At 44.2% G+C, this 15,765-nt stretch overlaps 1 protein-coding gene across 1 annotated transcript in view; it reads left to right on the forward strand.

Moving 5' to 3' along the window:
• Nucleotides 1-15,765, forward strand: part of WDFY4 (WDFY family member 4) — a gene marked incomplete at its 3' end in the record, with an annotated part of 258,736 nt that overhangs the window by 17,758 nt on the left and 225,213 nt on the right. The window contains exons 7-11 of the mRNA XM_079708852.1: nucleotides 268-425; nucleotides 2,020-2,472; nucleotides 3,378-3,482; nucleotides 5,141-5,331; nucleotides 11,990-12,570. Of these exons, the coding sequence (XP_079564978.1) occupies nucleotides 268-425; nucleotides 2,020-2,472; nucleotides 3,378-3,482; nucleotides 5,141-5,331; nucleotides 11,990-12,570 (1,488 nt within the window). The remainder of the gene's footprint in view (nucleotides 1-267; nucleotides 426-2,019; nucleotides 2,473-3,377; nucleotides 3,483-5,140; nucleotides 5,332-11,989; nucleotides 12,571-15,765) is intronic.

A 15,765-nucleotide genomic window follows, 5' to 3' on the forward strand; every position in this document is an offset into this window, starting at 1 on the left:
AGCAGCCTTCCGGTGAGCAGATGCTGTGGCTCTTCACAGGTTTCTCTTTATTCTAATTGCACGTCCTTAGATCAAGGGCTGAGGCTTGCAAACAGAGTGACTTTTATCCATTCCCTGTGTCTTTTGGTGCTGAACTGGTGGAGACCTTTTGGGTCTTGCCCAGCACTGCGATTTCCATTGCCTCTGTATCCCTGCGAGGAGCACCATGAGCAAACCTGACTGCTCCGTCCAAGACATCCAGGGAGCTGGCCTTGTCTGTTCCCACAGGTATGACGGGCTGACCCAGAGTGAAGTGGACCCCCACCTAGAGGAGCTCCTTGGGCTGGTGGTGTGGCTGACAACCTGTGGGACGTCAGAGCTGAAGGTGTTTGACAGCATCACTTACCCACAGCTGGAAGGCTTCAAGTTCCATCACGAGGCTTCTGGTGGGTCATTGGGTGTCTCTGGGTGCCTGACAGCACTTGGCACTGTGCCCTGACAAGGCAATGCAGGTCATTCCCTGATTCCCTGTGAAGAAACAAACATGTGGCACCTGTCAGTGATACAGTAGGGGCTGATTCTGTCATGCCTTTGGGGAGACTTAAAATCTCTCCTTTATAGATTTTTCCAGATGACCTGGGTGGGACTGAGATGAAATGTTTGCTTTAAAAAGGCAAAGACTCTCTCAGATAATGGAGGGAGCCTGTGGTCTCCATCCCCACCTCTAGTGTGACTTACTTGGTGACATCTGCTTATCTAACAGGGACTGATGGCCCTGAAACAGCCATCCAGGCTCAGAGTCAGTGCTTCCTTAGCTCTACAAGATACTGACTGATTGATTGATGAACTCAATCAACATGTACTGATAATTTCTGTCCAGCAGCCACTCCGCCCCATGCTGGGTACCACCGTGAAGAGGCCAGGTGTCTGCTCCTTAAAAATTCTCTATAGAGACCATCACACAAACCTTGAGCCATAATCTACTCAATAACTGGCTGATAAACAGGCACAGTGGTGACACCAGTGCAGAGAATTAGCTCTGCCTGGGTCAGTCAGGAAACCCTGCAGAGAGGGTCCCATTCAAGAGAAGTTTCAAGGCAAAGGATGGGTCATCCAGGTAGAAAAGAGGGGGAAGAAATATAAAGACAGAAGGTACAGCCTGGGGAAAGAAATGGTGACCAGAAACATCTGGGTGTGTCTGGGGAGATGGACAGAGAGACCTGCGCAGACCAGAGGGTGGAGGCTGCAAAGCTGTGAGACCAGTTTAGGAAAAGCCACTGGATGTGACTCCAGCAGACACACAGGGGAATGGCTGGATTAGAGAGGAGTTTCAGAAACATCTCGAGTGTCTGAAGCACAGAGGGCTGGAGGCGGGGAGTTCTCTGAGGAAGTATCTCCTGGGTAAGAGAGAATGAGACTTAACCTTCTAGCTGAAGAGAAAGGAGGGAGTGGGTTTGGAAGGTGTCTTTAACAGCTTGCCTAGAAATGAAACTGACTTTGCTTAGTAATCTTTAACATCATTTGATTTTAATTAATTGAAACCAATCCTCCAGTCCTGTGCTGCCCGATGGAAATATAATGCGAGCCACATTACGTAATTTTAAATGTTCTAGCAGCAAAATTTTTAAAATTAAGAAGAAACAGGTTATTTTTAATAATATATTTTATTTAACCCAATATATCTAAAATATTACCATCAAAAAATGTGATCGTACAAATAATTGTTAATGACTTTTTTTTGCCTTCTTTTCTTTGTGCTACATCTTGAAAATCTGATGAGTATTTTTACACTCAGGGCACGCCTCAGTTCACAGTGGCCACATTTCAAATGCTTAATTACCCAGCACGTCTTAGACAATGCAACTCTAGCCTTATTCACATCCTGGGCATATGGCTTTTCTGGACTTCTGATAGACATTTACCCACAGGAGCTAGAAAATAGAAACTTTAAATGGTATTTCCCGTGATAATGCAAGCATGTATTTCTAGGCATAGGCAGGAGAAATGATTTGCAGGATTATTTCCTTTTTGCATCTTCAGGGGTGACTGTGAAGAATCTTCAGGCCTTCCAAGTCCTGCAGAATGTTTTCCACAAAGCCAGTGACCCTGTCCTCTGCACCAAAGTCCTGTCATCCATCAGGACCATGTGGGCCTGGAATGCCCGCAACTTCTTCCTGCTGGAGTGGACCCTGCAGCCCATCTCGCAGTTCGTGGAGATCGTGCCCCTGAAGCCGACCCTGGTGCAGATGCACTTCTTCCAGCTGCTGGAGGTCCTGGTGTTTGAGCTGCATTACGTGCCCCATGAGATCCTGCGGAAGGTGCAGCGCCTGATCCAGGAGAGCCCAGAGCCGCTCATCACCCTTGTGGCCTTGCAAACTGTCCTCAGGATCGCTGGCGGGGACCCACTCTTCACTGACATCTTCCGGGACTCGGGGCTCCTGGGCCTGCTGCTAGCCCAGCTACGGAAGCAGGCCAAGATCCTGAGGAAGTCAGGTGCCTTCCAGGATCTTTAGGAGGGGAAGTGGGGAATGGGTGGGGGCCAGTGTTAGCTGGGCCTGGTCTGTGTGCCAGCCCCACCACCCATTAACATAACAGAGAAAGTGAGTGTGCCCATGTCACCTGGTGCCCTGAGAGTCAGAGAGGGTACCCCTGGGCTACATGGCTTCACAGCGCAGGCAGCCTCCCTATTTTCTATAACTTGCCTGATCTTCCCCATGAAGAGGTGGGAGGGATGGGTGTAACTAGAAGCCAACTCATGGGACTAACTCAGGCCTGATGAGTTCTTAGTTTTCAGATACCTCCTGCAGTAGATATTGCCTGAGTGTGTAGGTAGGGAAACAGCAGAAGGACAGGTCCTCAGCAATGCAAAGGGGAAAGGAGGCTCAGAGAGGCTTGAAAGTCCAGGATGGAAGGGTGTGCGGGACATGTCTGGGGTCAGCTGGGATATGGCCACCTTGCTCACATGGTGCTGTCAGGCCCAATGGCCTCCCACCTGGAGCAGGGGTCAGTCACCAGGGCCTTGCTGGCCAGCTTGCCCCTCTAAACCTTGGCCACACTTTTGCATGCCCTGCTGGGCTGTACACCCGTGGCTCCTTGGCAGCACTCCCTCACCCTGCCTCAGGAGCGCGGGCCTGGGATTTCCCTGACTAACCATGCCCCATGTACATACCCTGGATTTTACAACAAGTCTTCCAGGGGATTTTGATGCACTCAAGTTGGAGAACCTCTGATGTAAGGGTTGTAGGGTCACATCTTACAAATTGGGATGCACACTCCTTTATAATGGAAGCATGATATTCGTCTTTCTTTAAGAGGAGAGGAAACTAATGGAATTGGAGATTTGGGGCCATATCACATGTACTTAAAAATGTTTCTTCATTGCTTCTTAAATATGGCAGGAAACAAAGAGTCCAATCCTGGAGTTCAGGATATAGAAAGAGAACTGACTTGTGTGATGCTGAGAACTGTGGTCACGCTTCTGAAAGGATCAGTTCGGAATGCAGGTAAGGATGGTATCAAATTCACCTTGTCACTGGTTGGGAAAACATTAACTATTTCCTGGTGATTTATGTCATTGCTCAAAGGCTATATCCAAGGAATAACCAACACTATCGCTGTGGCTGATGTCCATTCACTGGTTGATGTTCAGTGATCAACAGTAAATTGGTAGACACATCAGTTGACACTTTTTACTGTTTAGGTTGCTAAATAAGGTTGGGAATCAAAGAGTTATCTTAAATTTATGAGACCACAGAAACCCCATCTCCCTCAAGTAAAATCTTTTAATATACTGCTGCACTGACTATAGACACTTTTTTAAAAAAGATTCAAATTGTAAAATACAGGCAAAGAAAGCTCATCATTTTTTTTTTTTTTTTCGGTTCGTGGGCCTCTCACTGTTGTGGCCTCTCCCGTTGTGGAGCACAGGCTCCGGACGTGCAGGCTCAGCAGCCATGGCTCACGGGCCTAGTTGCTCCACAGAATGTGGGATCTTCCCGGACTGGGGCACAAACCTGTGTCTCCTGCATTGGCAGGTGGACTCTCAACCACTGTGCCACCAGGGAAGTCCAAAAGCTCATCATTTTTAAGAGACATAATTTGATGTGCTTTCAGCCCATGATGGATTTAGTAGCTTCATCCATTCAAAAAAAGTTTAGCTTCCTAAGATCATGTGGCTCTCATGCTTAAAAAATATGTGCCTAAAATATAAATGCATGTATATTATACTATGAAGCAGATGCATCAGCAAAGTGACATCAGTGGGTTTGGTGATTTGGTGCATCTTTATCTGAGGCCCTCACAGGTCAACTATACCAAATGTGAATGATTATTTCTTTGTGGTAGAGCATCTCTAATGTTAGACTATAAGAGATTCCCTGGAGGTTCTGGTTAATAGGGAGGTGCATATTCCTAAACTCCCTCCCAGAGATCTAATTATCAGGTCAAGGTAGAGCCTAGTAATCTACTTGTAAACAGGCTTCCAAGGTGATTTCCATGTAAGGGGTACCTGGCCCATAATTGGGGAAATCCTGCCTTATGGAGTTGACCAGCTCAAATCCACGTTATACCATTTGTAAGATCCAGTTACTTCCTAGTTCTTATTCTACATGTGATTACTTCAAAGATCAATCCTGGGGAAGAAATTCTTAGGATTACTTTTAAACAAAAACATACCATTAGCCAAATTTCTTAAATCCTGCCTGCCGCCCACCTTGTCACAAGAAACTACCTACGAGTTAAACATACTCTTAAATTCTGGTTTGCTTTCAATAAGAATTTGGGCAGAGATAAGAGAGAATTGCCATTGGCCCTGGATTAGGGGATTATGTGGAAATAAATGCCAGAGGTATATCCAATTAAAGTTTGTATTACTTACGTCTCTAAAAACAGAAAAGGGGGAAATTGTTTTTCAAAAACAGAATTCTCACTGGAGAAGAAAGCAGTTTTCCTTTTTAATTCTCAGTTCCATAGTTTCTCTCTTCCTCTTCTTATTTTAACAGTAGGAATGGGTTTTGAAAAAAAAATTCTAAGGCATGGAAAAAACACATACACATGTAGCCAAACAAACTTGGAAATTACAAGGAAAAACTTTCCTTGTAATTGAAGCTAAGGTGCCAAGGCCCCCATCGCTCTAGCCCCATACTCTCTGTCTGATCCCCAGTTGTCCTGAAAGACCATGGCATGGTGCCCTTCATCAAGATCTTCCTGGACGATGAGTGCTACCGGGGAGCCTCACTCAGCATCTTGGAGCAGCTCTCAGTCATCAACGCCGAGGAGTACATGAGCATCATTGTGGGCGCTTTGTGCTCGTCCACTCAAGGGGAACTGCAGCTGAAACTGGATCTCCTGAAGGTGATGTCAAGTCCTCCTTTATGATGGGTTTCCCATGGACATGCAGCAGGTGATCGGCATTTGCCCATGCATTCATTCATTTAGTTGGTCACTGTATCATACAGGTAGAGTACTACTGGCTGCTGTAATGAATAAATCCCCCATCCTCAATAGCCTGGCACATTAGAGGTTTCTTTCTTATGTACCGTCCAATCAGTGATCGGGAGGAGTGTCATTCAGGGACAGCAGTCACCTGGGCATCTAATCTAGCCATCAGACAAAGGAAGGGAGAGCAGAGAAAATGGCACACATTCTTTTTCAGGCCTAAAACTGGTGCCTGTTAACTTCTGTCCAAGTTTCTCTGGGCAGGACTCATCTGGATGCAAGACATGCCAGGAAATGGAGTCCCTAGTTGGGCAGCTACTTCCCAGCCACACTGTAAACTATGGAAGTGGAGCCCAAATTGGTGGTGGCCAAGCAGCAGCCTTGTTTACTTGCCCAGCATTTAGTGAGCATCTACCAGTTACCAGGTCTGATGCAGAGTGCTCGGGACACACAGTTGTATGAGATTCAGCCCTTGCCAACTGGTAGCTCGTAGACTAGGGCTAATATTAAGTAAACAATCATGGTGATGCAGCGTGATAATGCCCCAGAGGTTGAAGGCAGGCTGCCACGGGAACAGAGAAGTAGGAGAGACCAATGCTGCCTTACATGTTTGAGGAAGGCTCACAGAGGAGGGAACGTCTGAACTGGGAAGAGGAAGCAAAAGGCAGTCAAAGGCACAGGAACAGTGGTTACAAAGGGAGAAGTAAAACTAGGCTGTCACCTTTGGACAACAAAGAGAAGCATATATTTTTGTTTTTGTAATATTGTTAATAATCATCAAGTTATCTTAAAACAGTTAAAGATGATAATAAACATCACCAGCCTTACAGCTCTCACAATTTTGTTGCTGTTCCTGCTTTTCCATTTCTTTTGTCTTTACGGGCTTATGCCTTAAAAAAAAAAATCCCCTTTCTTTTGTTTATGCTGTTTAAGAGAAGAGCAGATGTAAATGTAAATATCTCCCAAGGAACTGACTTGGGGACCTGTCACGTCTATGTGCAAAAGAACCCCCTATGCAATACACACTCATGTTTCATTATCATGCCACTTTGGATCACTGGTGAATTTTATACAATACGAAGTTGCTCTGACTTCCAAAATTAAACCCTCAACCTTATTTAGCCATGACTATCTCTGTACAAAACCATTTTACCAGTTAGAGAATGGCATTCAGTTTATTTTACCTACTTTATTTCTCAGCAGAGCCAATGTCAGGCACTGATGCAACTGTATTCATGTCTTCTCATGACCTAATCCTGTGGAGTTTGGCATGGCCAATGTGTCATGAGAATCCCATCCAGAAGTGGCATTATGACCATAGTTATCATGTATTTCGCAGATGACAAGAACCAAAACAGCGATTTAATCACAGGGTCAAAAAATCAGTGAAGGTGATGAAACAAAAAAGGAAAGTTAAAGGTCTTTTGAAAGACACTGGAGTCCCATGATTATGGGAAGTAACAAGATTGAGGGGAGCATGTAAAGGGGAGAGTAAGGGAGAGAGATATCAAGAATTAATGACAGTTTACAGCTGAAATGCACCTTAGCTTCATGTGGTCCTATCTTAATATTGGGCAGAGATAGGCCCCAAGAGATTCTAATACTGAATGGTGAAGTTGAGTTTGGATCTTAGACTAGTGATTTAAAATCTGGTGATTTTTCCTCTTCATTTTGCTGTTTGTTGCATTTTTTCTCATATGTCTGTGTTCAGCTTAATTCGCATGAGCCTTATTCTAATAAGGAACAGGGAAGGCAGAGAGCAAGGCAGTTAGGACTTTGGTTTTCTATTGGGTGAATAATTGGAAGCCCTATCTATTTCTGACATTTTCATATTGAAAGTCAAACAGATTCATGGAGAGAAAAGTTTTGGAGAGCAAAAGTGTTTTTGTGTCCATTATAGAAAAGCTCTTTGCTTTGCTCCTGGAAAGTTCATCTTGTTTACTCTAGAGCCCAGAAGCACCTTATTGGAGTGTCAGCCCTTGGGTAATAGGACTGAATTTCTAGACTTAGTAATGTAAAGCCATTATGGTGTTTTACAGATTCAATATCATTTCAGAATCACACTATCAACAGAGCACATCAGGGATGAACACTGTGTAAGCTTATTTAACAGAGTCGTACCCCGCACTCAATGTGCTGTCTTCTCCCTGGGTACCAAGGCACTGCTGGGCAGTTGGGAGGGTGCCCAGAGCCACCATTGTTCTTCCAGGACTAGGGTGATAACACGTTGCAGCTCCCGTGGGTGGTGGGGAAGGATTGGGCCCCAGAGCCTGTTCCAGCCTTGCCCACCACTGGGTCGTGTGAGCAACTAGCCAACGTTTGTTGGAATCTGATGTGGGATCTGCCTTTGTTCTACATCACTTTGGGAACCCCTCGGGAAACAAAGATGTAAAATTAGTTCTTTCTGGCTAGATTTCCTTTTTTGGTAGTTGACAGTGGACTCTGCCCAAAGCACTGTGCCTGCAAAGTGGGTCAGATGTGGGATGAGGTGAAAGTGATGGAGGGTGGGGACCTCAAAGGCAGGACTCCCTGCCCCACCACCCAATAAAGGTTTGTCATCTCTGAAGTGTATTCACATCATGGTGCCACCCTCATTTCCCTTCCCTGAGAATCAGCCAGCTGCTCTGGAGGAGAAAAATCCTCCAGAAACATGTGACTTAAGGCAGTTGCTTCCAAAATTCAGTGGTGCTTCCATACCAATACAGAGGCACATGTGACTTCACCACCTAATTCTGGCAAATGATAACCAAGTTAAAGAATAATGTAAGCAAATGAATTTCCTCTCCATGGCCAGTGGGACCGTGATTGGGTTATGCACAAATTCAGATTGATTTGCTAATATACATTTAGCTGTTCAACTCTGAGCTTAATCGCATTACCTCACCGGTCTTCCAGCATGACACATGGAAAATTATGAGGAATAACAAATAATAGAATGTGAAATAAATCCTGTTAGTCCTAACATAGTTAGCGCTTTGCAGCAGACATCCATTTTATAGATTCAAGCTTGAGGAATACTAACTCAGAGAGGATGACATGGTAACTGAGTTAAGGAGGAGAAAATGTGCTTAACGCTGACCTTTCTTGAAATGTGTCAACCCTAGCCTGATTACTTTGACTTCAGCTGATTAAATTTACTCCCTTCCGTAGACTCTCAAGCCTAGGTGATGCATTATCATGCAAAGTTGAATGACAGTAATGGAGACCCTCCTCCCAGGTCCCCAGTTCCTGACAAATCTTTTCCCGAACTAGTGCAGTATTTATTTTCCTTTATGATAGAAATGTTTCTCTTTAGTTGCTATGAAATTAAGCCTTTGTAATTGGATTTTGGGCTCTTTACTTTATGACTCTGCAAATATGAAATTAACCCCATCCCAAGAAATAATAGAGCAGTCTGAGTTCTAATGAGATTACCCCCATTTTAGATAATGACTCTGAATTTAATAAATCAAACAAAGCAACAATTAAGGTCAGCCATTCCTTTTTTCTCCACCCCTCCCAACAGGAGGAGAAAAGAGCCATCTAGGAATTACAGAAGATAGACCCTCTGAGAGACACAGATCATAAGGAGGACTATTATTGGTTTGCTTTCTTTTTAAAATATCTGCTCTCAACATTCCTTGAATGATGGAGACCTTCTGAGCAATATCTGGTGTCAACTTGGACAACTGGAAGATGGTTTTAGTGGTCATCCAGCACTTAGACAATTGCTTGTAATCTGATTAGTTTTATTTTTTAATTACGCTCTCTTTTTGGTGTTTGTTTTGTCACATGTCACGTGATAAACAGAAGAGCTCCATTCATTCCATTTGCCTTGAACAACCTCATAGTAGTTTTAGGAGCCATTGAAAGCACTCACATAAATCTAGACAGTTTACAGTTTAACAGCTTAAGATTTCCTGATGTCTTGGTGATTTATTTATTTTCCATGGCACGAGTCACATTGAGACAGGTCAAGACAGACAATGCAATGCATGCTGTACCCCACGTTAATGTTCAGCCTTTTGTGTGGATTATCAGTTGGCAGGAAGAAACTACCACCACCACATACACTTCAAGGTTAGAGTTCATTTCCAACTTGATCAAAGAAATAATATTCTGTGCGGAGTGAGTTGCTCACACAAGGCAGGCACAGAGGACTGGCCCCAGTGTCCTGGGGTTGGGGGTGGGGTTTGGGGAAGGCAGCTGTGGTGATGCAGTCTATAAACAGAAAGGCCGTGCCTAGTCTAGAAAGCTCTGTGTTGCTAAACCATACGGGTTTACATTCACCACATGTCACTATTCTGAAGAATCTGCTCTAACAGTCTATATACAATCTTCTCTTTAAGGACCTGTCTACAAATGTCAAACTTTCCTGGGTTTTGAGCCAAATTCAGAAGTACTTAGGTCATATCCTCACCCAGGAGGAGAAAGCAGTTGTCACTGTCTGGTCCTTAATGTTTCATTTTTGCTTCTAGCTTTCAGGCAGTCTGGAAAGCCCATTTCCCTGAAGTCTATCCCACCACTCTCATTTGATCCCCCATTAGTGCATGGCCCCGATGCTGTTTCTTTTAAAGAACAAAATGACAATTCAATTTCCTCACAGTCACCCCCTGAGCTGTGGTGGGTAGTCTTTGAGCTAACCACCATAAGTCATGCATTTTCTTCTCCTATAACTGGGAAAACTGACCCACATTGGTAAGGATGAATCTTTCTACATCACTCTATATGATAATTTGTCCATATTGAACATAATTGTGGCCATTGGCCTTTTATAGATTCTCCAAGTTTCTACAATCTTTGTTTTTAATTTCGTGAAATGTCATTGATGGGGCCGTGGGAGCACTTTAAGCAGCTCCTTGGTCATCATTTCTCTCCATCTTTGAAAGAGTCCTTGCCTGTATACATTTACTTAGTCCTGGCTCATTTTGTGCTTTACTACCCCAAGCTTGGGTTGACTGCCTGCCAAGCACCTCAGGCTTCATGTAGCAGAATATAATATTAGATATCAGAATTTGGGTGTTAGGGGTACACATTATATTGTTTCAGATAAACTCTAGTGTTAGGTTAGGGTTACCAGCATTTTAGAGATAGAGCTGGAAAATTACCTTTGCCCTGCAAAGTGCATGACTTCATATTTCATAGCTACCTGTAACTTTACTGAATTTCTATTTGACTTTCTCTATATGAGAATTTAAAAATCTAATCCCTTCCCTCCTTTTTTCTGACCCACCAGTTTTCTCTTTGTCAATGGACTTTCATGCATTATGCTATAGACTGTCACCCTAAATCATGCATTTAAGACACAGCATCACCCCCTCTCTCTCAAATTGGGAATTTCTTTTTATTTTTTCTCTTTGAAACTTGTTTCAAGCATCCTGAAATTGACTTTAAGTTGTGCCTGCCCGGACAATCCTCTTTCTTGTGTCACTGAACACTAAACATTTGAAAGGACAAAACAATTCAAATCTTCCTCCAGAGTAAAACTACAGGGACTGGCCATTCTCTGGGAAATATGACTAAGAAGCCTGGGTCTTCGATGCAGTCCCATGCAATTTTCATGAATAGGAAATAACTAAATACCAAAAGTTAGAGGCTTTTGATATTTATCTAAAATCATCCATGCATTCTTCACTTTTAGGTGTGAAACTTTAGCACAGAATGAGAACTTCTTAAATGTAGTCCTTCTTTCCTTCCAAAACATTTATTGAATACCTAGTGTATATCATGCACAGGGCTCAATGAATAGTACATTGGAAGTGCTTAGTAAATATTTGATTTTAGAAGGAATTAAAAGTTTGGCTGTCCAGTAAAAATCTGAGCAATCTGTAGAAGGTAGATTGCATATGTATGTTGTAATAGCCTAAACTCCACACACGGTCTATATTATATGCTATATCTATATGTTTCCTTCCATTAGGATTTCTCTTCTCCACCTTAATTTCCTCATATTTTCACACCAGGTTTTAAGTAGATTTGTTTGATTATCTTTCATTTATTAGAAGAATCTGTGCTTGCACAGAGAGGGAGGTAAATAGTAATAAGTTGCTTTATATAGATTTCACTGAGTCTCCTTTTGCAATACAGGAAATGGTTCATTCCATAAGTTTAGCAAATATTTATTAAGTAGGTACTATGTTCCACAGCAGTGAGCAAGCCTGATTTCATGGGACTTCAATGCAGGGGAAGGCTGAGACAATTTTCAAGTAGCTTCAATACAGTGTGGTGAGAGTTTTGATTGGGGATTTAGAGGTGTGAGCACTCAGCCTGGGATGAGAACAAGCTAAGGGTCAGGGAAAGCTTTGTGGAGGGAGATGCATTTAAGTCAAGATACAGGACTGTAAGTCAACCCTATAAAGCAGCATAACCTTTAAGAGCAGCCATGTGAGTGAAGACACTGAGGCACAACCCAAAACTAAAAGTAAGAGGAATGGTACTGACCTCCCAGTGTTTCAGGGTCGCGCAGCGGTAGCTCGCTGTTCCTACGGAGTGGAGCGCAGAAGAGCACCCGGAACGCTTTGGCAGGGATGGGTGGGAGCTCAGCGTTAAAGATCTGCCTCCTCCATCTCACTCACTTGTATCTCATTGGTTTCAGTCTCTGCTCCGGATCCTGGAGACCCCCAAAGGCCGTGCTGCTTTCAGAGTCTCCAGTGGGTTCAATGGGCTGCTGTCCCTGCTCTCTGACCTGGAGGGGTCTCTCCGGGAGCCCCCGCTGCAGACCTGGGGGGCAGTGTCCCCCAGCCAGACCCTGGACCTGGTCCTGCACACCCTCTGTGCTGTGTCTGCAGCACTGCACCTGGACCCCGTCAACGGTGACTTCTTTAGGAGGACCGGGCTGTTTGAGAAGCTGGCAGAGGACCTCTGCTTGCTGGGCTGTTTCGGGGCCCTGGAGGAAGAGGGCGCTCCTCCGCACTCCTGGGAGGACACAAAGGCCAGGCCATTTGCCGATTTGACGAGTGCGGCTTTTTCCTCTGCCAGCCCACTCCCACCCAAGATCCAGAGCTGCCTCCAGATACTCAGCTTCCTGGACAGCATGGCCCGAGGCACCCTCCACCTGTGCAAGGACCTGAAGGACTCCCCGAGGGCGAGGCAGGAGGCGCTTGTGGACGCTCAGAAGGGAGAAGCCGGCAATGACCCCCAGGGAAACTTCAAGCAATGGCCAGACCTGGAGGACAGGTAGAGCTTTGCTGCCTGCTTCCCTAATCTGTCATCAGTGTATCTCTGTCTCCCGAGTCCTACGCAGCCTACGCAAAAACCCCGCGCATGCGTAGTACAAACTGGGTGTGAGGAACCGTCACGTTGTTACTTATTCTTCAGAGTAGGTGTCCCCGCCCGGCGTTGTTCCAGCAAATAGAACGAGACGGAGTTGGATTCAGAAGCAAAGGAAAGCTTTCTTCTTTTATCAGAGAACAGAGAGGTGCCAACTCACTTGCTCTCCTGACAGGCCAGGGGTGGGGCTTCCGTTTAGGGATCTAGAGTGGAGGGGGCGGGGGCGGAGATCGCAGTGCCGGGTGCGGTGTCTCTGCACACAGCTCACCGCCGCCATCTTGAATTGAGTATCGTGTGCAGCGCTTCTGCACACGATCCACGGGCTGCAGTGTCCCGTGCAGCCGTTTCGCACTAGGAACTCCGGTCTGAGGTGCCTGGTGCGGGTCTCTGTGTGCCGTACCCTAGGAGCAAGTGAAACTAGACTAAGCACAGGAGAAGAGGTGAGACCTTATTTTATCACCTAGATTCCATTTTGTTTTTCCTAGGGACCCCAGTGGGCTTTGCTAGTGACAGCAGGACTGTCTTTTGTTTAAATCAAGTTAACTTTGTTTTCAAGTCCCTCTCCCCGTCACCCACCCCCATCCTGAGAACTGGCAGAAAACCAATCCAACTCAATACAGGGCTGGGGGATGCTGTCGGGTCGCAGGAGAACCAGGGATGCTTACCCGATCTTGGAAACTGAGGGCAGAGCTCTGCTGCCCATAGGCTCACTTTCTTCTTTGTCATCTTTGCTGCTCCTGGGAGCTTTGATGCCTGGGCCCAGCCTCCCTGGTATGCCCGGCAGCCTTTGCCTTCCTAGGTCTTATCTCCCCCCACTGCCAGGGCACTGCCAGGGTGTGGGTGAGGTCCTTGACTTGTAAGACAAACAACAGCGTCCTTCCCAATCATGGGACTCTTCCTGTTCTTTCTTGCTGCTTCCATTTCCCCTAACAAGGACAATTTCTCTTACTTCTGCAGGCTCATCTCCTCAAGGACCTCATACTTTGATAAACAACCTTTTGCTTTCATCCCTGTAACACAATTCCATTAAAGCAGGGGAGCACAAAGAACCCTCCACCCCCTTGGAGCGAGAGGGGAAAAACAAAAGAACAAGGCAACAAAATAGTTGGTGTCTTTTTTTCATTCCTCTGAAGCAGCAATGACAAAACACAAATTAATATTTCAGTAAACTATCCTGCCTGCCACCTCTCCAGGTCATCTTGCCTTTAACACCACAGGACACTCTTCTGAAAGACATTGCACGTGTTTCTCCAAAGAGAGCCCCCTTTGGCCAGACGTGTAGGGGGTTGGTGGTGAGGGGGATGGATGTCAGTTCTCCAGCTACCGCAATAATCATATGATTGTTCCTGTTACATTGGTTAATCTGGTAAATCAATTAGTTTTCTCACCTTTCATTTCTTCACAATTTGCTCATGATATAATTATTGCTAGATTTGATTTTTGAAAAGAATTTTTGTTCTTGAGAAAGTTCAACCTTTCACACTCCTTTCTTGACTATTTTTACTATGAAATTTGTGTTACCCTCATAAATTGGGCAGTGTTCCCTCTTCTATTCTCTGGAAGAGTTTATGGAAAGATTACTATTGCTATTCCTTTCTTTTAAAAATTAATTAATTAATTAATTAGCCGCATTGGGTCTTCGTTGCTTTCTCTAGTTGTGGCGAGTGGGGCTACTCTTCGTTGTGGTGTGCAGGCTTCTCATTGCAGTGGCTTCTCTTATTGCTGAGCATGGGCTCTAGGCATGCGAGCTTCAGTAGTTGTGGCTTGCGGGCTCAGTAGTTGTGGCTTGCAGGCTCAGTAGTTGCGGCACACAGGCTTAGTTGCTCCGTGGCATGTGGGATCTTCGCGGACCAGGCTCGAACCTGTATCCCCTGCATTGGCAGGTGGATTCTTAATCACTGTGCCATCAGGGAAGTCCTACTATTTCTGTTCCTTAGCTATGTGATAGAACTTGCCAGTAAAATCTCAGGAGCCTGACGTTTTCTTGAGAGAAGATTTATTCTTTTTTTTTTTTTACCTTTTTAAAAAACAGCTTTATTTTTACATAATTCACACACCATAAAATTCACCCATTTAAAATGTACAATAAATTTTTTTGTATATTCACAGAAATATACAGTCATTACCACAATTGATTAGAACATTTTTATCACACCAAAAGAAACTCCATACCCATTAGCCATTATTTTCCATTTCCCCTGCCCCTACCTCCAGTCCCAGGCAACCACTAATTTACTTTCTGTATTTAGGGACTTGCCTATTCTGGGTATATCATATAAATAGAATCATACAATATGTGATTTTTTTTGTCTCTGGATTCTTTAATTTAGCATAATGTTTTCAAGGTCATCCATGTTGTAGCATGTATCAATACTTCATTCTTTTTATTGACAAATAATTTTCCAGTGTGTATACCACAATTTACTTATACGTTTATCAGCTGATGGACATTTGGATTGTTTTCACTTTGAGGTTATTATGAGTAGTGCTGCTATGAACATTCATGTACAAGTTTTTGTGTAGATACATGTTTACATATCTCTTAGCTAGATACCTAGGAGTGGAGCTGCTAAATCATATGGTAATTCTACGTTTAACATTTTGAGGAACTACCAAATCATTATGCAAAGTGACTGCACCATTTTACATTCTCACTAGCAGTGTGTGAGGGTTTCAGTTTGAATACCTTCTTGCCAACACTTGTTATTATCTTTTTGATTATAGCCCTCCTAGTGAGGGTGATGTGGTATCTTATTGTGGTTTTGATTTGCATTTCCTTGAAGGCTAATGATATTGAGAAGCTTTTCAAGTGCCTGTTGGTTATTTGTGTATCTTCTTTGGACAAATGTCTGTTAGAGTCTTTGCACATTTTTTAAATTGATGTAACATTGGTTTATAACTGTATAAGTTTCATGTGTACAACATTATAATTTGACTTATGTGTATACCATAGTGTTCTCACCACCAAAAACCTTGTTTCCATTCATCACCATACAGTTGATTCTCCTTACCCATTTTGCCCTCCCCCATCCCTCCTTCCCCTCTGGTAACCACTAATCCGTTCATTCTCTGTTATCTATGTGTTTATTTTTGTTTTGTTCT

Source organism: Hyperoodon ampullatus (assembly GCF_949752795.1).
Source record: "Hyperoodon ampullatus genome assembly, chromosome: 1".
NCBI lineage: Eukaryota > Metazoa > Chordata > Mammalia > Artiodactyla > Ziphiidae > Hyperoodon > Hyperoodon ampullatus.